Raw genomic sequence first — 22930 nt, 5'->3', positions numbered from 1 at the left:
TTTGCCACATCCAATATGGAATACACGCTGACTGGCGGCAATGGGCTCCAGGCGGATCTACTTGTACGTTTATCTATGTCAGCAACCACACGAACGCTTCCTGTCTGACTTCCTGTCCGACGATCACAAACACCCAAGGGCGGATTTGCATCGATCAGCTGCAACTGTGCGGTCGTTAAAGATGAGGGACGTCGTTGTACCCCGAATCTTTGTAATCGTCTTATGTGCGGTGGTTTTCGTGGCAGTTTTGGTGGTGAACGGCTTTGCAGGGGCGGGCAGAGGTGAGTGAAGCCGCCCTGCCCACCACACTTGGCGAAGGCGATGAATGGCAGGGGTTCCGAGGTTTCGGCGGCATTCCCGCGTACACTTTAGCCCGATGGGAAGAGTGAAAACTTTCCGATCATACTTTGAGGACCTGGCAAAGAGAATTAAAGTGTACATCCCCACCCAACATCCAATTTTTGGCACTGCGTTCAAGGCCAGCCTCCACTCGAAAAGAGTCAACCAGCCTTCACAAATAGAGCCAGGAGCACTCCACAGGATGTCGCCACCCCCCCCCGTTGTCCACGTATATGTGCACTTGGTACCAAGACACCCGAGGCTCCAGTTCGATGATCGACTTTGTGGTCGTGTCATCGGACTTGCGGCCACGCGTCTTGGACACTCTGGTGAAGAGAGGGGCGGAGGTGTCAACCGATCAGCACCTGGTGGTGCGTTGGCTCCGATGGTGGCGGAAGATACCGGTCTGACCTGGCGGGCCCAAATCCCTTGTCAGAGGGAGCTTCAACTTTCACCTCTGGGTCGAACATCACCCACGTCCACGTCCTGGTGAGGCGGGGGGGGGGGGGGGGGGATTAAGACAGAGTGGACCACTCCGTTGCTGAGGCGGTTCCGTGATGTCCAACTCTTACTGGAGCAGTTTGCAGCCGAGGGTGAAGCGGCTGGGATGAGAATTAGCACCTCGAAATCTGACACCGTGGTCCTCAGTCCGAAAAGGGTGGAGTCCCCTCTCCGGGTCGGGGATGAGATCCCGCCCATAGTGGAGGAGTTCAAGTATCTCGGAGCCTTGTTCTTCACGAGCGAGAAAAGAACGGAGCGGGAGATCGATCGGTGATGCGGACATTGCATCGGTCCGCTGTGGTGAAGGAGCTTTTGCTGGGATAAGAATCAGCCCCTCCAAATCTGAGACCGTGGCCCTCAGTCGGAAATGGGTGTAGTGCCGTCTCCAGGTCGGGGATGAGATCCTGCCCCGAGTGGAGGAGTTCAAATATCTCGGGTCTTGTTCACGAGTGAGGGAAGAACGGAACGGGAGATGGACAGGCGGATCGGTGCAGCGTCCGCGGTGATGCGGACTTTGTATCGGTCCGTTGTGGTAAAGAAGGAGCTAAGCCGAAAGGCGAAGCCCTTTATTGATCAGTCCATCCACGTTCCTACCCTCACCTGTGGTCACGAGCTATATGTATAGAGGTATCATACTCCCGCTACTATTGCGTGAATGCAAAATGGCTGCCTCGTCCTGGCACTTCAGCTCACAGATCCCTCTGGTGTATCGCAACTACACAATGAGGCGCTCTCCGGTGACATGAACGGCAAAGACGGCGGGAGTTACAAAGACGTCGGCCACCAACAGCCGTCAATAATTCAGATGCTCATATCAGTCAAACAAAAGGAAATTTCAGTGGGCCATGTCTTTACTGGACACTCTACGATTGATCAAATGACTTGAAAATGACACGTAAGCAGAAGAAAAGGCATTGAAATGAATGACTGCTTTGCAGGTTCCTTCCATTCCTCCACAGGCAACGTGTCAGCCCGTTATGAGACAGACATCACCCCCGCTGGCTGGACTTTCTCCATTTGGGGTGTTATTTATACCTGGCTCTCCTTAATGGTCATATATATCACTTTATATGTGTTCAGAGGGTAAGCAAATATCACAGTGTGTACTGCAATCTAAGAGGACTTCTCATGCTCATCCCAGCTGAACCATATATTTGTTTTCTTTTTGAACAGATCCTGGGCTCATTGTCTGCTGCCGTACGCCTTCTATTTCTTCTGGCTGTTCAACATGGTGCTAAATATGACATGGCTGCTGTTGTGGGATCGAGAGTAAGTCTATGCTGTCTTATTTATCTGTTTACAGAATGCATGTTAATATTAAGGGGCTGTCTCGATCACATTTTTTTTTTGCATGGGAGTCTTTGCTATTAAGGATCTGCCGATACAGAGTCCCAATCCAATACCTCGACGGTGCATTAAAAAGGACATGCATCCAAATGTGTGTATATCTACTTTTGCTCTGTTACAATGATCTAAATTGCGCTCGCTACTTTTGTTGATCAATTATTGCTTATTTATCAACTATTTCGTGCGCGAGACTACGACTTCGACCTCCGCGGTAGGCGCTGTTTGCCCCAATCCAATTTAGGCGCTAGTGTCGTTTAAGTCGAGTTCACCGATCCAACGACACAAGAAAGTCACATGACCTCGCACAACGTCTCCCATTGGGCTTCCCGGGCATAGGTATTAACACGTGGCTATTTCAGCTCACTTATAAGTTGAGAAAACCCCGTGCAGTAAATTGCAATGTTTTTTTGTAGTTTTGCCTGTGCATACACGCGCACACACACAGCAACGTCAGTATTTGCACATTCACATTTTATTTTGTCAATTTTGAAAAAAAAAAATTTAATTGATGTTCGTGCTGTGGTTAAAAACAAAAATCAGAAGCTACTCACTATTGACTCAGTACGTGAGCTATTATTTCACGTTCTCTGGACCCTGTTCCTCCTTGCCTGGTGACGTTGGCGGGCTCCGATGTGGCCTTCCGGCCTTTCGGCTCCTGCTTTTCATGTCTGCGCTGGCGCGAATCTGGAGTATCGACGCACAACAAGTGGAGCAGCTGATGGCCTGCCTGACACACTGGCGCCATCTGACCATGTCACTAATCCACTAATATTCACTATTAATTTGCACTGACACGGGGCTGGATTTCTGTTTGGTTATTGTTAGATTTGCTCTTCGTAAATACCTGGAGTCATTCTCTTTAAAAAGCAAAGACCAAGTCCGAAACCTTTGTGTTATGATAGATTCCGACCTGACTTTCAACAGTCATATCAAATCAATTATTAAAACTGCCTTCTACCATCTGAAGCACATATCGAGAGTGAAAGCTTGCATGTGTCAAGCAGTCCAGGAGAAGTTTTAAAAAGAAACTTTTATCTCAAGGAGACTTGACTATTGTAATGGTCTTCTGACTGGACTCCCCCAAAAGAGCATTAAAAAGCTGCAGCTCATTTAGAATATTGCAGCTTGTGTTCTGACCAGAACAAAGAGAGTCTTTACACTGGCGTCCAGTCAGCTTTAGAATACATGTTAAAGTTCTGCTACTGGTCTATAAATCACTGAATGGTTTAGGTCCTGAATACATGAAAGAAATGCTCATGGAATATAAAACAAGTAGGCCTCTGAGATCGACAGACTCAGGTCAAATAGTGGAGCACAGAGTCCAAAGCAAACATGGTGAAGCAGCATTTAGCTATGATGCTGTACACGAATGGAATATGTTAACAACAGAAGTGACGTCAGCCCCAGGTGTGAATGTTTTTAAGTCCAGGTTAAAAACGCTTCCTTTTTTCTTATGCTTCTTAGAGCATTTCCACTTTTAAATGATATTTATTGCAGTGCACGCTGTTTTAATTGTACTTTAATTTTTTTCCTTTGTTTTAAATGTTTATAAGCTGTTTTTTTTCTTTCTTTTTAAATGGTTTTAATCATGTAAGGCACATTGAGTTACCTAGTGTATGAAATGCGATATATAAATAAATTTGCTTAGCTTTGTTAATGCAATATAGTTGATGATGAGATTTAACCAGTGATTAATATTAATAGTAATAATAATATTCTTCCAGTTTAATAAAATAGTTTTCGGAGCGGCAGCTAACGCAACAAGTTTGATTGTGAATATTTATTTATGCTTAAGTCACCAAGTATGCATGTTGGGGAAAGTGGAATCCTGCAGTTAAAAATATAATAAGTTTCTGCGTCACCGAAGTCCAAAATAATTGAAATGGTGTGCATTCCCATAGAGCATGAAAATAGGTGTCAGGGGTGTTTTTAGTGCATTGCGTGCATATACTGTATTCGATGAAGAGAAGTCCATTTTCTGTGTTCGATGGAGCACTTTATATTCTATAAGGTGTAAATTTGTATTTTCTGTCATTCTAAACATATTATTACATATCTGTATCCAATAATTATGGTCAGCAGACATAGAAAGGTCTTCTTCCCATTTTGTGATTGGTAAATCCGTTGAATTAGGTCATGAGATTAATTTATAAACGTTTGAGAGATTTTTTTTCCCCCTTTGTGGGAGTAACTTCACTATTTGCTTAACAAACTCTCTGGAGTGTTAGTATTCCTTTTTTAATTATTATTATTGGTGCTTTAAATTTACTGTATAAAAGGAAGTTTACACCTGTTATTTGAAATTCTTGGAACAGTTCATCACATGCCATAAATATATTATTGTTAAATAGTTGTTGTAGGTGGTCAATTCCACGTTGTTCCCATATGCTAAAGTAACCTGCATGTTGTTAATTCAAAATCTGGATCGTGCCAGATTGGGGAGAGCATACTGGAAACTAATTGAGATTCTGTAGCTTCTCGACTTTTCCACCAAGCCGTTAAGGAGCTGAACACGCTCAAGACTGTAGAGATGATCGTGGACTTCAGGAGGCATACTTCGCCACAGCTGCCCCTCACGCTGTCCAGCTGCCTTGTGTCAACCGTTGAGACCTTCAAGTTCCTGGGAATTACAGTTTCTCAGGACCTGAAGTGAGCGGTCAACATCAACTCCGTCCTCAAAAAGGCCCAGCAAAGGATGTACTTCCTGCGGCTTCTGAGGAAACACGCCCTGCCACGGGAACCGCTGACGCAGTTCTACACAGCGGTCGGCGAATCAGTCGTGTGTTCTTCCATCACATGTTTGATTTGGTGCTGCCACAAAAAAAGGACAAACTCCGACTGCAACGGACAATCAAAACTGCTGAAAAGATTGTCGGTACCCCCCTACCCATCCTTGAGGACTTGCTGTAGTAATCTGGAGACACTGCTAGATATAACTGTGTGTCATCTGCATAGCTATGATAGTTAAAATTAAAGTTCTGAAGAATTTGACCCAAGGGTAGCATATCGAGGCTGAACAGGAGGGGTGCAAGAACTGACCCTTGAGGGACCCCATAGGTCATTGCCATTCGATGAGACTGAACACTTCCAATGGTTACAAAATAACTCCTTTCCTTCAGGTAGGACCTGAACCATTTAAGGACTGTTCCATTTAGTCCTACCCATTTTTCAACCTGTTCAGCAGTATATTTATGATCTACCGTATCAAAAGCCGCACTGAGGTCCAACAAGACCAGAATTGACACCTTTCCCGAGTCAGTGTACGACCTTATATCATTTAGCACTTTGATAAGAGCAGATTCTGTACTGTGATGAGTTTGGAAACCTGATTGAAATTTGTCAAAAAGCAAGCAGAAAGATCTTGGCGTGGTGTGCGTTGGATTCCAATATTGACAATCGTCTTCATCCTGTCCATCACACCTAGTAGATAATTTAGGCTAGTAGAGACTGAGTTTTGCGTTGGGCTTTGCTCCAATGGGGCAGGGAGGGGTGTGGGAGATTCAACGTGCTGGCTCATCTCATTTGTCATTCGCTCCTCCGATTGTTTGGATGACGCTGATGAATCCCTCTGCGCCTCGTGTCGCCTTATCTCCTGTTCCTCTGATTGTTTGGAAACAACTGCATCTTTTTGCCCTTCAGCCGTGTCACCAGGCCAGTGCTTTCTTTTTGGTCCGCTGAATGACGTACACTGTAAAAAATGTTGCCAACCAATAACTTAAGTCAGTATATCAAAATTAGCATGACATTTTAAACGGCCACCTGCTCGAAAAAACAGACTTAAATCGCGCAAAGGGAACATTAATGTTTGGAGGAGCAGTGTGGGCTCTAGAATAGGTCATGTACTTAACCAATGTAACCAATAGTTTTTTGTGAATTTGTTACGGAGGATTTAAGAGGCCTTTGAAGTGCTCATTCGATGTTTTATTTATTGATGTTTTTTTTAAGAAAGTTCCAAGATGGCCATTTGTAACGTTGCTAACTGCAATGTTTCCCAGCATATTTGCTATTCATAAATTCAATTATTAGCAGATTTTGGGGGTGGACCAGTCCTCCTATTTTCTGAAAACTCACCTATTCCCTGTTTTTGTGCTCAGGCCAAAGCTATGTCTTAGAGTATTGCTTTCGCAAAGACTACGAAGCAAACGAAGTCTTACCCATCACCTGACAAAATCTGGAGGTGAAAATGCCACGAATTGTAATCCCTTTGACAAAAATACAGTTTAAACTTGACTTATATGGGTCATTTTCATATGCAGTCATTTGATCAATAATGGTAAAGACACACACACACATATGAATAGATAAAATGCTAAATAATTTCGAAATGTTTTATGCCGCCTTGGTTTTATACGGTTTAAGATTTGTCTCTTTTTGTTCCCTGTTTCAGGTTGATGCTGTCAGCACTGGTTTTATTGATCCTGATAGTGATTTCCAACTACAGTGCGTTGAGTATCTGTTGCTTTGCCACAGATTACTATGGACTCTGGCTAAAGACATATTATCCCAAAGATCTGACCTGTATCACAATTTTGGTAGGTGGACAACTGTGCTTAAAAAAAGATCTGAAACATTCTTTTGTCAACATTTACCTTCAGCCAATGACCACCGAGGGAGCATGGTCGAAAAGTGGTTTGTACGTCTGCTTCACAGTTCTGAGTTTCAGGGTTCAAATCTCAGCCTTCCTTTATGGAGTTGGCATGTTTTCCCCGTGCTTGCATGGGTTTAAGATTATAAATTGCTCCAAGTTGTGGATCTGAGTGTAAATGGTTGTTTTTCCTAAATGTGCCTTGACAGGCCTTTGCACAGACATTTTTGGGGGCAGGTACTCAGGGCAAAAAAATGGCACCCATTGCCAAATTATATATTTTTTTTATGTTAACGAAATCAACACATTCAATAATACAACTATTAACAAAAGAGGTGAATGGAGGCGAGAGTGTTAAAAAAATATACAAATGAAGGAGGGCTAAGAGCACCGGTGGAGACGGGCTTGAGTAGTGATACGTGGAATTTAGAGTGAATCTTCAGAGACATAGCATAACATAGCAGAATGTGGGAAAAGGTGGAGGTGTGTAAATACCTTCTGGTGGCGCTGTATGTGTATGTTCAGAATGTTTTCAGAGCCTCTGACATGTTTCACTCTTTCTTATATTTGCACCCATTTGTTCAAATCAATTAAGTTCATTTTTTTCCCTCATTAATGTACACACAGGAACCCATATTGACAAAAACAAAAACAAAAAAACAGAGTTCAGAGACAGAATTGTGGCCAGGCACACATCTGGCCAAGGTTGAAAAACAAAATTCTGCTGCACTTAAGGTTTCTAAGAGCACAGTGGCCTCCATAATCTTGAAATGGAAGACGTTTGAAACGATCAGAACCCTTCCTAGAACTGGCCGTCCGGCCAAACTGAGCAATTGGAGGTGAAGAGCCTTGGTGAGAGAGGTAAAGAAGAACCCAAAGATCACTCTGGCTGAGCTCCAGAGATGCAGTTGGCAGATGTGAGAGAGGTCTAGAAAGTATTCCAACACCGCAGCCCTCCACCAGTCGGGGCTTTACTGGCAGAGTGGCCCGACGGAAGCCTCTCCTCAGTGCAAGACACATGAAAGCCCGCATGGAGTTTGCTTAAAAAAAAAAAAAAAACACCCGAAGGACTCCAAGATAGTGAGAGATAAGATTCTCTGCTCTGATGAGACCAAGATAGAAATTGTTGGCCTGAATTCTAAGCGCTATGTGTGGAGAAAAGCACACACTGCTCATCACCTGTCCGATACAGTCCCAACAGTGAAGCACGGTGGTGGCAGCATCGTGTTGTCGGGGTGTTTTTCAGCTGCAGGGACAGCGAGACCGGTTGCAATCGAAGAAAAGATGAATGCGGCCAAGTACAGGGATATCCTGGACGAAAACCTTCTCCAGAGTGCTCAGAACCTCAGACTGGGCCGAAGGTTCACCTTCAAAAAAGACTAGGACCCGAAGCACACGCTAAAATACTGAAGGAGTGGCTTCAGAACAACTCTGTGACTGTTTTTAAATGGGCCAGCCAGAGCCATGACTTAATCCCAATTGAGCATCTCTAGAAAGACCTGAAAATGGCTGCTTACCAACGTTCACCATCCCACTTGACAGAACTGTAGAGGATCTTAGCTCAAAAGGGTGCTTCTACTAAACACTGAGCAGAGGATCTGAATACTTGAATGCTGTGTGATATTTCAGTTTTTCTTTTTGTAATAAATCTCCCAAAATTCCAACAATTCAATTTTTTCCTGTCAATATGGGGTGCTCTGTGTCCATTAATGTGGAACTTTCATTATTTTAGCAAATGGCTGCAATATAACGAAGAGTGAACAATGTAAGGGGGTCTGAATACTTTCCGTACCCACTGTATGTACACTTTGTATTATTGTAATTGATGTTTGTGTAAAATGTATTTATTTGTTTTGATGAGCTAATGTCATTTTGCCTCTATATGTGGAAATATTCAAGGTCCAGAATGGTTTGGCTCTCTACACCACATGGACATCCATTGCTTCTTTGATCAACTTCACTTTAGTCCTTCAATTGTGGGGTGTGGTCCGGAGCACAGCAGCAACAGTGTCCCTTTGCCTCCTCTTTGCTGAGCTCGTCGGATGGTAGGCTTGCGAAAGACATTTTACACTACAGTATGTTCCCAGCGGCCACGGCAGCTGTCAGATTTTGGCCTTTTTTTACAAATGTTTTTTTTTTCTTGTTCTCACGATCTATCACATTGTCAGTGATGCTGCTGAATTCATGTTTGATAAATTAGTTTCTTTCAACAACTAATTTACCATTCCATCTCTTGTGGCAAAATCTGCAAAAGAGCCCATTATTCATTCACACACTGCATAGTGCACTGGAGTGGCGCTCACCCTCTCACAAACACCTATTCAACATTAAGCGTTATGAACTGGGATGCCACAGCTCGCATTGTAGGTAGATGAAGCACGTGGCTTAGCTTGGGAAGAGTAGTAGACGGCAAGTGTGAGATTTTGGGAAATATGTTTCCCATGCCACTATGAACTGCCTCCAAGTTGTATTCCACCTTATTCCATTTGAATCCGGCCAACTCGGTTTCTCAGCCGCACCGTGACTGCTTGAACAAAAATATTTTGACAATTGAAACATCTCGCAAGGGCATCCACGGCAATCACTTCCTATCATGTTTGCCCAACCCATTCTCCTGCATGCTCTCTCCTTTTTCGGCTTTTCTGAAACGGTGCTGCCGTGGCCGCTGGGAAAATCGTGTGAACGTAGCCTGTGCCATTTTTTGCCAATCTGTGTTCTTGAATGTTCTATAGTTAGGAACAGTTCAGCAGGCACCAATGACTTAAGTTCTGCCTTTACAAAGATTCAAAAAACAACTCCATTTTGATTTAATACAGTCAGAGATGTATTGATTTCAAAATACATTTATGATTTTTTATTTTTATTTTGCTGTGGTGTAGAGCTGGACCGCATCATCTGAGCATTGTCTAATTTTTTTAGTCACCTCATTTATTAGATGAACACCAATAAGAGCTCTCTGTCCAGGTTTATACTTGAAAACTGGGTACTGGATCGCTGGGTGCGCAACATTCTGACAGTGTACCCTGTTGTGATCGTGGCGCTGTTTGGAAATGTCTTCAAACATTTTGACCCAGCGGACCCCAGCCCAAATGTCATCTTTACGGGTGAGTTTAACATCATTTCAGCTTGACAGAAAATTTCATTCAGTTCAGTAGGTGATCAAGAGAAAGCAAGGTAGATGGGAGAAGGACAAGGGATGAGACATCTACACAAAATAATAGGTTTATCAGTAGCAATAGTAATGATCTGATCAAATTTAATAGCGATGGAGATCCATTATCTACTCCTACGACTAGTTTCTTCTACTACTAAAAATATAGCGAATGTAGGTATGTTGTTTGCTGCAGCGCCCACTAAAGGGGAAAGAGAAATATTCTAAGTTAAATGGAAGGGGGGGAGGCATATTCGAGTAAAGTACAGGTCACTTTTTTTTTGTTTTTGTTTAGTTGGTTAGTGTAGTCGGTCCCGATGACATGCCTGTGGACACATAACATACACATACCATTCATATACACATATCAAGAAAAATATAAAAAGCGTACCGCAATAAAGCACTTCGAAATAAATGACATAAAACCATGTTGAAAAATCCAAATGTCAATGGCAGTTTTGCACAAGGCCACTTGAATATGGACCACGGAAGAAACAGAAGGGAGGCCTGTTGACCGTTTCGCCAGTATTTTGTGAAAAATAATCAGCAACTTGCCGATGCTGTTTTCAGCATCGCACAAGGTGCTGCTGACCAAAACTTGTTTTGATACCACTTGAAATCATACTTTTATTTATTTTCTATTTGTTTGAAATGTTTATAAGCTGTTTTTTAATGCTTTTAATCATGTGAAGCACATTGAGTTACCTCGTGTTAGAAATGCGCTATATCAATAAATTTGCTTGGCTTTGCTAAAGATTGAGTTGACAAGAATACTTTGTTAACATTTGAGGTTTAATGCATTTCCTTTATAATGCATATCCTATTTTGGTGCTGTCTTTAAAATTTCAATCCATGAGTTAAATTGAAGCCTGAGGTTATGAATTTCAAAACATTTCCGTGACCCCAGAAAAATTGTTGGCAGCAACGACTCTCATAAGGAGAAAAAGAAACCTGACTGAGCAATTTCATTTGGTAAACGACCAAGTTGCTTCGTAATGCAGTGAACTTGACCAGAATGCCACTGTTCAACACACAAGCCACAGTGAGCGTTTCACAAAATAAATGCACAAATACCAACCGAGCCCGACGTTTACCAGTAGCTTATGCACGAGTAACAACAAGGAACTGGTTGGACTGGCAATATGGAACAAATGCAAGTGAAGAGCAATGTTTAGCTTGATTTTATTTATTGACTTGATTTGTTACCAACTGCAGTTACGAAAAAGAGAGCACCGCAAGGGATTCTCGGAAGCAGCAGCAAGCGCCACGATGCTTTGCGCTGCCGACAATGGCAAGACCATCACTGTGAGGCATATACATATAGTTCAGCCAGCAAATCAGTTGATTATCGTGTCACTCGAGCAGAGCACACCCGCCTTTCTAAGGCATCTGCTTGTCTAGAGTGTGTGGATGGTGACCTCAGGTGGATACATAAATAACTGTACCTCTCGAAACCGTCACAAATTGCGATTGATTTGCAGATATGAAACTTTAAAATGGATATAAATCTGAAATCATTGGCGCGACTCTGCTGATTTTGTCTATGATGGGTTTTTTTTTTTTGGGGAACAGAACCACCCTTGTAAACGAGGGCTTAGTCCAGAATTGATTTGAAACGATTTTATTTTTAAATTGGGTGTTATTTCAGAAATGAAATACAATGTTAAGAACTCAGCGTCCATAAATCTCAAAATGAAGGGGGGAGCCACATTGGGTGATTTAAACAGATATTCGAAGAATCTGGTTGATTTCCAAAGAGATTTCTGAAATACATGTTTTGGGTTGCTTTTATTGAATTAAAAAACTGAAATCTTCTTTTTCCCTTTAAACTAGTTTGAAAAGGACTGCAAAGAAAGGTTTAAAGTATTTACCATGTCATCTAGTAGTGTAAACGACAGCGAGAAAATTCATGAATGGAAATAGAGTGAATACGTTTCACGACTTAAAGCGAAGTCCCCACACGGAGCACAAGCAGGATATAGAAACACACAGGGCGCAAATATTATCCGCTGGTGACATACAGCCAACCAAATTATTATGACCTCTGAACAAATGTCCCGATCATATTCTTAATGGTGCGATCGGCTAACGTAGGAGATCTACTTCATCTGAAGACATGATCAGACAAGGTTACAACAAAATGCGTGTCCATATTGTCCGCATTGTTGCATCATCAGTAGGATTGTTGCCGAATAATCTGCATGTATACTTTTTTTTTTTTTTTGTGTCCCATTACTGTAGTTAATCTCCTGGTGTTGACATGTGTCCTGCTGGTTTTCCGAGTCTGTAATGTCATCTGGAGAAACAGAAGGAGACCCCTCTTCGCTCCAGGGTCAACACGGCTGCTGATTTCACCCCTCGATGGAAGCAAATTTAAGATCTTATCCTAAAGAAGGAATCTTGTTGTTTCCTTCAGACCACTCGACACATACAGTCAACCCCCTTGAGACGTGCCATTAATACGCACCGCCAATTAAATGCCATTCGCTTGATGCTTCAAGATCGAAGAACGGAAACAAATACAGTGCCTCAAAATGGGCTCACCAAGGAGGTGGATAAAGTCATTTATGCTCTGTCTACTAAAATGCTATAGCCTTGGCCAAGCTAATGTATAGTATATTAAAATGTACTGTATACTTAGCAGCAACATGCTCAATGAAATGATACTTTCCTAAAGTATTTCTTTTTTATTTCTTTAATAAAGTAGGCTAATACATTGAAGTATTAAGGTCAACGTGATCGTATTTTCTACTGAGCTGTTTGCCAATGTTCAGATTGCATTTCTACCAATTATAGGATAGTATTTTTAAATGGCACATTTTGTGTACCTATTCCATTCCGATTGTTACATTAAAGTACCGTATCACTACGGACAGCATTGTGTCACCTGTACCATACAATACTGCTATGAGTGTTACCCCAATAAAAAAAAAAAGGATCCCACGATGAAATGGTTTTGCGGCACCCTTTTCACAATAGACAAGACCAATTCATGCTGAACCAAACTAGCTCGACTTTATTTTATATCTCTATATATATGTGTGTGTGTGTGTGTGTGTGTGCACAGTGGGTACAGATGTGTGGAAAACGTGGAGGTGTGTAAAAACATTCTGGTGGCGCTGTATTTGTATGTTCAGAAAGTATTCAGACCCCCTTAAATGTTTCAGTCTGTTATATTGCAGCCATTTGCTAAAATCGTTTAATTTCTTGCCTCATTAATGTACACACAGCACCCCAAATTGACAAGAATGATTGTTTTGGGTAGATTTATTTAAAAAAAAAAAACTGAAATATCACACAGCCACACGTATTCAGACCCTTTGCTGTGACACTCCTATATTGAACTCGGGTTATGTCCATTTCTTCTGATCGTCCTGGAGACGGTTCTGCACCTTCATTGATCAAACTGATTGGACTTGATTCGGAAAGCCACACCCCCTGTCTCCATAAGACCTTACAGCTCACAGTGCGTGTCAGAGCAAATGAGAATCATGAGGTCAAAGGAACCGCCTGAAGAGCTCAGAGACAGAATTGCGGCAAGGTTACAAAAAATAATTCTGCTCCACTTAAGGTTCCAGTGGCCTCCATAATCCTGAAACGGAAGCCGTTTGGGACGACCAGCAACCCTTCCTCGAGCTGCCCGTCCGGCCAAACGGAGCCATCGGGGGAGAAGAGCCTTGGTGACCGAGGTAAAAAAGAACCACACTCATGCCAGAGTAGCATCTGCTCCATTTGCACAATCAACATTGTCCCAGACTATCGTACTACTCGCTTGAAGCCTTCTTCCTTCCTGAAAAGAAGCTCTCCAAAGACGTTTTTTACTCATTTTTGCTCGTTTGCTTCTTTATTTTTAGTCGCGCATCACGTGACCGACGTGGAGTCAGGAGTTGTTTAGTTCAAAAGAACGAATGTTTCCAGTGAAGGTAATGAACTCGATTAGTTTACGAAATGATTTGTTCTTTGAGCTTGGCCGCCGCCGGGAGCGGAAACGGAACCGCCGCGGCGTTCTGTGCGGTCTCGACGTGTCAATTGCGACGCGCAGGCTGTCGCGGCGGAGAAGATCCGGTCATTTGACAGGCGGAAACACAATACAACGGAAATGATCTCGATTGGTCATTCCTTCGATGAGGCGCGGTAACAAACGCCTCACGGACCGCTACCGGTCCGCGGACCGCCGCTTTCGCACATTGTGAATGTCTAACTCCGATACCCCTGCGCCTCAAAACCTCTCTGCTGCCTCGGCCGCCAAACTACAAGCGTGTTTCTACCATAGGTTGCGTGTTTGACTCCCACCACCACCTCCGCGTGTGTCAAATGTGACTGAAATGGTTGCAGATTGTTGTTGGAGGCCGTGCACAGGCTGCGCCGCACAGTTTGAACTGACTTGGCCTGGACAGCATGCTCACATCCGTGACACGTGACTGTACGATTCCCTCCACATTAACATGGAGGATCTTCCGCTTGGCAAATCACAATATTGCGATCCTCTCCACCGTTTGCCGCAACAGAGGTTTTGTGTAACCTCTCACCACGCAAGACACGCTTCCGAGATACATCCTCGACGGTAACACAAATGTTAGCAGAACTGGCGCGTCCGTGCGCTTCAATCTCATGACTTGCCCACCTTTAATTGCATCCTTCGTTTCCGTTTCTGACAGCCAACAAACGTCGGGTTGATTTCGGGCCTTTGAGCCCTTGCGTCATCACGTGGTATTGGTATTTTATACAGTTATTACGGTAACCCCCATCGCCTGGTTGTCTGCGCCACGCCCCCAATTGCAAATGTCAGTCAAACAAATCGACTTCGACTTCCGAAGACGGAGAATTACATACGACGAACAAACAGGTCGCAGGCTCAGTAGCTTCAAGTCAATATCAGTCGACGTCGTCATCGTAGGGTGAGTGTTACGGATTGGACGTTTCTTGTTCACGGAACAACGGTTTCAAATACATGTTGTACCCTCGTCAATCATGATATGACTGCCTCTACTCTATATTGTTCATGAATTGCATTGTGTGCATCATTTTTTTTTTTTCAGAAATCCGGCAATATTCTGTGCAATTATTCGACACCGATGAAAATAAAATGGAACGCTTGCAATTCGGTCAGGAATCCCGGCGTTCGTTCCCTTTGAAACGGCATGAACGACGTTCGGTCCATTTGGCGTCTCTTGGTGTTTTATGCGGATGAGTGGATGTTCTTGGCGAATGCTTGATATTCGCCTGACATTCACTCCTCGCACGCTCGTACTCGGCCGTAGAACTACATTTGCCACTGTATCACGTGTGTAGTATGTGGACAATTTCCCAAACTGTCCGTGTTTAAAAAAAAAAAAATTAATAAAATCCAAAATAAAAATCAACGGTATTTGTTGCCACTCCAAATGGATGTGCAATAATGGCACTTGATTCGACATGTCGTTTACACTTGGGGACCGTCTACAAATTACACATCCCAGCGTGACAGATGTGGGGGAGAGAAAAAACAAATCACCATATAGCAAACAAAATGTAAATCTCTTTTCATTCCGTTTGCTGTAGTAGTTGGGAATGGGAGTCCACCACTTACTTCAGGTCAAACTCTGCTGATATCCTGCATTTTGGTTCAACTGTGTGCAATTAATTATCAAAAATATTGACTAAAAACACGTTTCCTCCCATTGCCAACTACTACAACAATCATAATGAGAAAAAGTGTTTTAATTGACTTTTGGTGAATATTTTTGATGAATTATCCAATTAATTATGGTGTCCAATTAATTGGACACCGTTGAACCAAAATGCAAGATAACTGCAAAATTCGACTTGCAGTAAATCGTGGCCTCCCATTGCCAACTACTACAGCAATCAGAATGAGAGTTTTTTTATTTATTATTATTTTTTTATATAAATTATTCTTGATTTTTAGTGATTTCTACCACCAGCCTCGGTCCGTGAAGACTGTCCCTGGCGAGTATCAAACTTCCTGCTAACTTTCCCTCGCTGTTCTCGCAGTCAAGCGTTAACATGAGCTTAAACGTGTCAAGCAAGCTGAACAGTGACAGGAGTTTTATAAATACACGTTGACATTATCAGCTTGATTCCTGACCTTGCCCAGGGAAAAGCACGACGCAGATTCAAGTTTGAGATTTCTTGGGGCTCGGATAACTGACCGCTCTATCCGCAGGCGTTTCTTGACTTGTTGAGGCAACGACTTCATCATTTCCGTCTGAAACGATGCATTTCAATTGCTAGGGGGCGGGAGAATGGGTTTATTGGCCGTGTGACACAAATAAATGTAAAAAAAAAAAAATACATGCATGATGTTAATTTTAATTCAAATGAGAGGTGACACGTTGACATCGGTATCCAAATCACATTAGCGTGGTCATTTTATCAGACCTATCAAAGGACTCTAACACAAAAGATGTGTGTACTCTACTGCTGATTAAAAGAGACTCAAAAATGAGTAATTTTTGTTTGTTATTGCTACTTATTAAAATTCGTTTCACTATTCCTGATCTGCAGGTTACATAGGTTGTTTAAAAATAGGTGTTTTATTTCTGTGTTGGCTGATTTTGAATTTAAAATCAATGACTTTTTTATACTGATGAAGAGAAAAATATTTTTTCAAGACCAAAATATTGGTCTTTCTATTGTGTTTCCAATTTGGAATCTTTGTAAGAGGTGAGATTATTACGAGTAATTACGTACTCGTAACTGGACATATTGAGCACCAAAGTGTGTTTTGTGCACACGGGAACATAATTTTTGTGGGGGCACAATTCTTATTTATTTATTTTTTTAAATAACTTACAATTATATTTTTGGTAATGTGATATTTTACTGCAGCTTTTGTCCACACGCTTGCTCGAAACATTTTTCCGCTCTTGCTCTCGACCATGCAGTCCCCTACACACACAGTAAGTACACTGCCTTTTACACTTGCGATTCATGACAGTGTGACAAATATGCCACAATTATCAACCAATCAGGAGTCGAAAAGCAGGGCAGATTCAAATTTGCTGTTTACTATCCAATAGCATTTTACGGCAACCACATCACGGAAACCTTGAGCAACTGATAGAACTTTCGGGATTCAATTTATTAACAGATTTGCCGTGGTTTTTGTAATGCAGTGGACTCTCGGTTTACGTATAAAATCTTCGTAGAAAACAAACCTCAAGTTACATATTATTTCGGTTTGGTATGGACGAATGGAAGGATCTATGTTGTTGTTCTTCTACGCTTGGATGTAAGTTGAAAACTAATTGTCTAATAGGGTGTGTGATTGACTTCTTTATAAAAAAAAAAAAAAAAAAAAAAAAAGTCCAGAAATAATTTTATTTTAAGAAAAAAGAAAATACGATTACAGTCTGTATGTTATTTATTGAATTGTAGCATCTCCATCCATCCATCCATTTTGTGAGCCGCTTCTGCCAGCCAATCGCAGGGCACATACAAACAAACAACCATTCGCACTCACATTCACACCTACGGGCAATTTAGTGTTTTCAATTGACCTAGCATGCATGTTTTTTTTTTGGGGGGGGGGGGGGGGGGGGTGGGAGGAAACCGGAGTGCCCGAAGAACATGCAAACTCCACACCCGGGCCGGGGATTGAACCCCGCACCTCAGAACTGTGAGGTTGACGCTCTAACCAGTCGGCCAATAAACGTATCATATTTATTTAGTGTGTTATTTCTTTAAAATAGTGTGTTTTTGCTTATTTCTGTTTTGCACTATATTTTTAACCACACACTGATTTAAAAAAAAAAAAAAAAAAAAAAAAAAAAAAAAGGCAAGAATAAATTAACTTTGGGGCTCGATTGGATTAATTGCATTTCCATTCATTTCAACTGGAAACATTACCTCGGGTTAAGAAAGTTTTTGGTTACAAACGGCTTCATGGAATCAATTAAGTTTGTAAACCCAGGGTCCACTCTATTTCACTTTGTTTGGTTTAACGTTATTGTGCCTTGAGGCACCAGCATTTGATTTTTATGTTTGTTGCTTGCTGGCTTACGTGGGCAAAACCACACATTCAGCAGACTGCAGACGGATAGTATTAGACCCATAGATATGAACACCAGATACGCCAGCGTGCTGTCGCAGCTAATCGACGTGGCGGCCATATTGGGGAGGTCGACGTTCCCATAGAAGGCAATGCATGGACACTGAAATTAAGTCGTAACTTGCTCATTTCTCAACCGATTCTCATGACTGCAACTGTTTTGTCAACGCCAAAGCATATGCTATCAATAAACATCATTTGAAAAAAACTGGGGGAAAAAATAGTGAAAGGGACTCCCAGTTCCCTTGTCATAATTGCATTATAATCCATCATTTCTAATTTATATCTCATAATTTACGCAACCGGACGCAGCACAATGTACCGGCATCCTTGGGCTTTTGATTTTCTTGCCGTCCACACACATGAAATGCGCAGAGGACTTTGACCTCCCTAGCTTAGTGTCACTGTCGGCATAAATCTCAAAATGGCTGTGTCGTATCTACCAATACATATCTGAGATTGTACTATTGTGGTACAATAACCCCCCAGGTATGATTGCCCTGCTGTCTGTCCGACTCCTGTTTGGTTGACAAAAAGGGCAGTGTAGTTTGCGTGTTGGGGATTCCATGGTTGAGAGCGACTTGAAAGGTGATGCGCAAGTGTAGAAAATGAGCGAGCGTGTGCAGGAAAAGTATAACTTTTACACCAAATATAAATGTGAATGCTTACAAAAAAAAAAATATTTTGTCCACACAAAACATGTTCTTGTTAGAATCAGAATCATCTTTATTTGCCAAGTATGTCAAAAACACACAAGGAATTTGTCTCCGGTCGTTGGAGCCGCTCCAGTACAACAGCAGTCAATTGACAGAGAATACTTTTGAGACCTAAAGACAAAAGAACACAGTTACTGAGCAATAAAAGGTTACCAGTAATGTGGTAATACTGGTAGAAATATTATTTTTTTTGGACAATTGTACCAAAAGATGCCGAGTCCTCCAAGTAACAAGAGCAGTTTGAATGACAAATAGAACCAAAGTCCGGTGCAATGACCATCGTGCAAAGGGTGCAGAGACTTCAAGAAAATGATGCAGTTTCAAGTGATTATTAGTGCAATAATCTGGCACAATGTCGATTGTGCAAATGTTGCAGATTCTACTCAGGCACATGAGTGGCCAGTATTGGTCAACAACAGTAACCCTAACAACCCTAACCCCTATGCAAATAGTGCAGCGTGGCGAGACTACGACAGTGAGTGCATGGGTAATGTATAATTGGCCCGACAGAAATGTGACAACCAACTCAAGACAAAATTGGCAGCATGTTGAAATGGGGTTGTAAGTTAACTGTTTAAGAAGTTCATGACAAGAGGGAAGAAGCTGTTGGAATGTCTGCTTGTTTTAGTCTTCCTTGTTCGGTAGCGCTTACCTGAGGGAAGGACTTGGAAGAGGTGGTGAGCAGGATGTGGAGGGTCCAAGAGGATTTTGCATGCTCTTGTCTTAGTTCTGGCAGCATCCTCAAGGGTAGGTAGAGGGGTACCGACAATCTTTTCAGCAGTTTTGATTGTCCGTTGCAGTCAGAATTTGTCCTTTTTTGTAGCAGCACCAAACCAGACCGTGATGGAAGAACACAGGACTGATTCGATGACTGCTGTGTAGAACTGCCTCAACAGCTCCTGTGGCAGGCCGTGCTTCCTCAGAAGCCGCAGGAAGTACATCCTCTGCTGGGCCTTTTTGAGGACGGAGTTGATGTTGATCTCCCACTTCAGGTCCTGAGAGACTGTAATTCCCAGGATCTTGAAGGTCTCGACGGTTGACAGCTGTGGCAAAGGATGCTCCCTGAAGTCCACGATCTTCTCTACAGCCTTGAGCGTGTTCAGCTCCAGGTTATGACGGCTGTACCACAGCTCCAGCCGCTCCACTTCCTACGCAGACTCGTCACCGTCTTTGATGAGGCTGCAAAGGGTCCAGCAGCGGACCTGTGACACTCTTGAGGTGGCCCAGCACGAGGCGTTCAAAGGACTTCATGACCACAGATGTCAGACGACAGGCCTGTAGTCATTCAGACCCGAGATTGCAGGTTTCTTGGGGACTGGGATGATGGTGGAGCATTTGAAACAGTTCAAATGCTCCACCATCACACAGTTCCAGAGATCTATTGAAGATCTGTGTGAAGACTGGAGCGAGCTGCTCTGTGCAGACTTTGAGGCAGGATGGGGGACACAAGGATGGTGGGGATGGTCAACGAAGGAGGGGGAGTCAGAGGTGCGATCGTGGTTGGTGGTGCGCCTGGGTGGGTGTGTGGTGTGAAAGTGTCCTTTTCAAATCTGCATTAGAAGGTGTTCAAGTCGTCGGCTCGTCTTGTATTGTTGTCAGCTTGGGGAGTTGGTCGCTTCTATATGGTTAGCGATGGTAATGCATGCCAAACTGATTTTGGGGAAGACTGGTGTATTTGGACTCAAGAATACTTGCCAAACTAAACCGTATATTACTTAAAAAAAAAAAAAAAAAAAAAAAAAAAAAAGAAATGTGTTCCTTGCGCTAAAAACAAAAGTTGCAACTGTTGACAGATAAAAAGTTGATAACACTATTGAGACTCGTACGATGTTGAGTAACTATTATTTTCATTTATATCTTGCATAGGGCTGAGGGCAATCTTAATGTGTGTTGTGTTTTCAGGAATACATTAATTGAATGGCCAAATAAAGTATTTGTTTAAATTGCTTTAGAGAATGCTCTTGAAAGGCATTGCTTACCAGTAGTTACAGTATCTGTTTGAGCGTACAGCGCATCAGAAATGATTCTGATGAATACTCAACATGTCCTCTTTACAGGTGACCAGGATTCAGCATAATCGAAGAACTCAAAATGTTGCCTCAAGACTTGAAGCAGATCCGAGTGCTGATGCTCAATGACAAAGAGAATTTAGAGAGGGCGCTCTTCAGACTTGATCAAGGTAAACTTTTTCTGTTCAAAATTCAAATCATTTATTAATATTACAGTTATCAGTATTATTGCTCAAAATAATACATCACAGATACACGCAAAGAAAGCATTGTAACATTGCAGCAGTTATTTTAATGAATAGAAGATCAGAAAACCGATGAACTTTTGAATATTCAAAATTGTTAAAAGCAACAACAAAAATACATTTTCATGCAGTATAAACCCGACGAAAAGTACCTTACGAGCAGGGTAACTGGTGCCAGGTGCGACCAAATGATCAGTTTGGCGATTGGTTCGCAGAGCGCTACTCGCGTGAATGTTTGTACCTACAGTGGGTATGGAAAGTTTTCAGACCCAATTAAATTTGTCACTCTTTGTAATATTGCAGCCATTTGTTAAAATCATTTAAGTTAATTTTTTCCTCATTAATGTACACACAGCACCCCATATTGACAGAAAAAACGGAATTGTTGCAATCTTTGCAGATTTATTAAATAAAAAATAAAAAACGATTAGATAACGATCAAAAACACACAAGCAAGCCAACTTCTGAATGGCTTTAAAAAACAAAAAGAAGGGTTTGGATAATCAAAGTCCAGACTTTAATCCGATTGAAATGCAGTGGCATGACATTAAAAAAGCCGTTCAGGCTTGAAAACCCTTCATTTTTGCTGAATTCAAACAATTCTGCTAGAAAACACTTCAGAATCATCTTTATTTGCCAAGTATGTCCAAAAAACACAAGGAATTTGTCTCCGGTAGTTGGAGCCGCTCTAGTACGACAGCAGACAGTCAATTGACAGAGAACACTTTGGAGACAGAAAGACATTGACAAAAAACAGTCACTGAGCAATAAAGGGTTGCTAGTTATCTGGTAATGCTGGTACATTTTTAATTATTTTTTTTTGTGCAAAAAGATGCAGAGTCCTCTAGCGCTTAGAGCAGTTCGAAAGACTAATATTGCAATAGTCCGGTGCAATGACCATTGTGCAAAGGGCGCCGAGACTTCTAATAATACTGCCTAAGGCAAGCGTTGAAACATGGTACAGGTCCAAGCACAGACGCCCGCGGAATGACATGACTGACCTTACACGAACTGAGTCTTCATGACTGATATTTACTCACTGTAAGCAATCAAGACTGCGGAGTGGTAAAATCCCTTTTAATTAGAAACATGAACCTGATTTGGTTTTAGGATTTTTCTTGCTACATTTTATTTTTGAATAGATTTGCTTAATTCAAACACATAATTTAGCAGAGGTGTCACTTTATTTCCAGCCAGCACAGATGTAATCTACTTTTACAGTACATTGGTACAGTACATTTAATGCCATTATCCAAAACAAGAGTCTCAGGGGAAAGAGTTAATATATTTTTGCCTCCCCAGGTTTTGAGCTCCAGTTCCGTCTGGGTCCAAGTCTTCAGGGCAGGATAGTGACAGTGGAAACCAACTACCCACTTGAAGGAGAGGGATTTCAACGAAACGCATTCCGTGCTTTGGCCTGGAACCACCCAACAGGACGGGAGGATGATTCTGATAAGTTTTGCTATCTGGATATCAAGATAGCAGGTTCTTATCAGTACTACTTTGGATTCGGGTAAGATTCGACTTTGAATTACATTGTAAATGTCAGAATGCAAATGATGAATTTTATTTATTTGACATGACAAAATCTCAACATCACTGGAGCTATCCCTCAAGTTCATGATGATTGATGAATCGAGAAAAGGGTCTCATTCCTTTGGATGCACTCAGGGACCTTATACAACCCCAATTCCAATGAAGTTGGGACGTTGTGTTAAACATAAATAATAACAGACTACAATGATTTACAAATCTTGTTCAACCTATATTTAATTGAATACACTTGAAGGACATGCGATTTAATGTTCAAACTGATACACTTTATTGTTTTTAGCAAATAATCATTAACTTAGAATTTTATGGTTACAACACGTTCCAAAAAAGCTGGGACAGGGTCATGTTTACCGCTGTGTGACATCTTTTCTTTTAACAACATTCAATAAACGTTTGTGAACTGAGGAAACTAATTGTTGAACATTTTGTT

The 22930-nt window shown here is 42.0% G+C and overlaps 2 protein-coding genes across 8 annotated transcripts in view; both read left to right on the top strand.

Annotated features, from left to right (window-relative positions):
* Positions 1-102: 102 nt before the first annotated feature.
* Positions 103-20107, top strand: si:dkey-29d8.3 (uncharacterized protein LOC556220 homolog). Of its 4 annotated transcripts, none has more exons than XM_061693639.1 (8): positions 103-281; positions 1779-1923; positions 2014-2109; positions 6575-6719; positions 8672-8817; positions 9737-9876; positions 13495-13612; positions 19145-20107. In XM_061693639.1, the coding sequence occupies exons 1-7, from the start codon at positions 182-184 to the stop codon at positions 13605-13607; spliced, it is 885 nt and encodes a 294-aa protein (XP_061549623.1). In that variant the 5' UTR covers positions 103-181; the 3' UTR covers positions 13608-13612; positions 19145-20107. The 4 variants fall into 4 exon arrangements, with proteins under 4 accessions (XP_061549623.1, XP_061549624.1, XP_061549622.1 ...); XM_061693640.1 differs by lacking the exon at positions 19145-20107 and adding an exon at positions 13778-13792; XM_061693638.1 differs by lacking the exons at positions 13495-13612; positions 19145-20107 and adding an exon at positions 12165-12644.
* agla (amylo-alpha-1, 6-glucosidase, 4-alpha-glucanotransferase a) overlaps positions 13676-22930 on the top strand; it is a 72028-nt gene continuing 62773 nt past the window's right edge. Inside the window, exons 1-3 of one of the 4 annotated variants that reach the window (XM_061693634.1) lie at positions 13676-13846; positions 20750-20871; positions 22249-22459. In XM_061693634.1, coding sequence (XP_061549618.1) covers positions 20784-20871; positions 22249-22459 — 299 coding nt within the window. In that variant the 5' untranslated portion in view covers positions 13676-13846; positions 20750-20783. Of the gene's footprint in view, positions 13847-14594; positions 14822-20167; positions 20209-20749; positions 20872-22248; positions 22460-22930 lie in introns of those variants that run through there. The other 3 variants (XM_061693632.1, XM_061693631.1, XM_061693633.1) reach the window with 3 other exon arrangements.

Source organism: Phycodurus eques, chromosome 13, assembly GCF_024500275.1.
Source record: "Phycodurus eques isolate BA_2022a chromosome 13, UOR_Pequ_1.1, whole genome shotgun sequence".
Lineage (NCBI taxonomy): Eukaryota > Metazoa > Chordata > Actinopteri > Syngnathiformes > Syngnathidae > Phycodurus > Phycodurus eques.
Note: the sequence above shows the minus strand (reverse complement) of the source record. Positions and strands in the feature narration are given on the sequence as shown.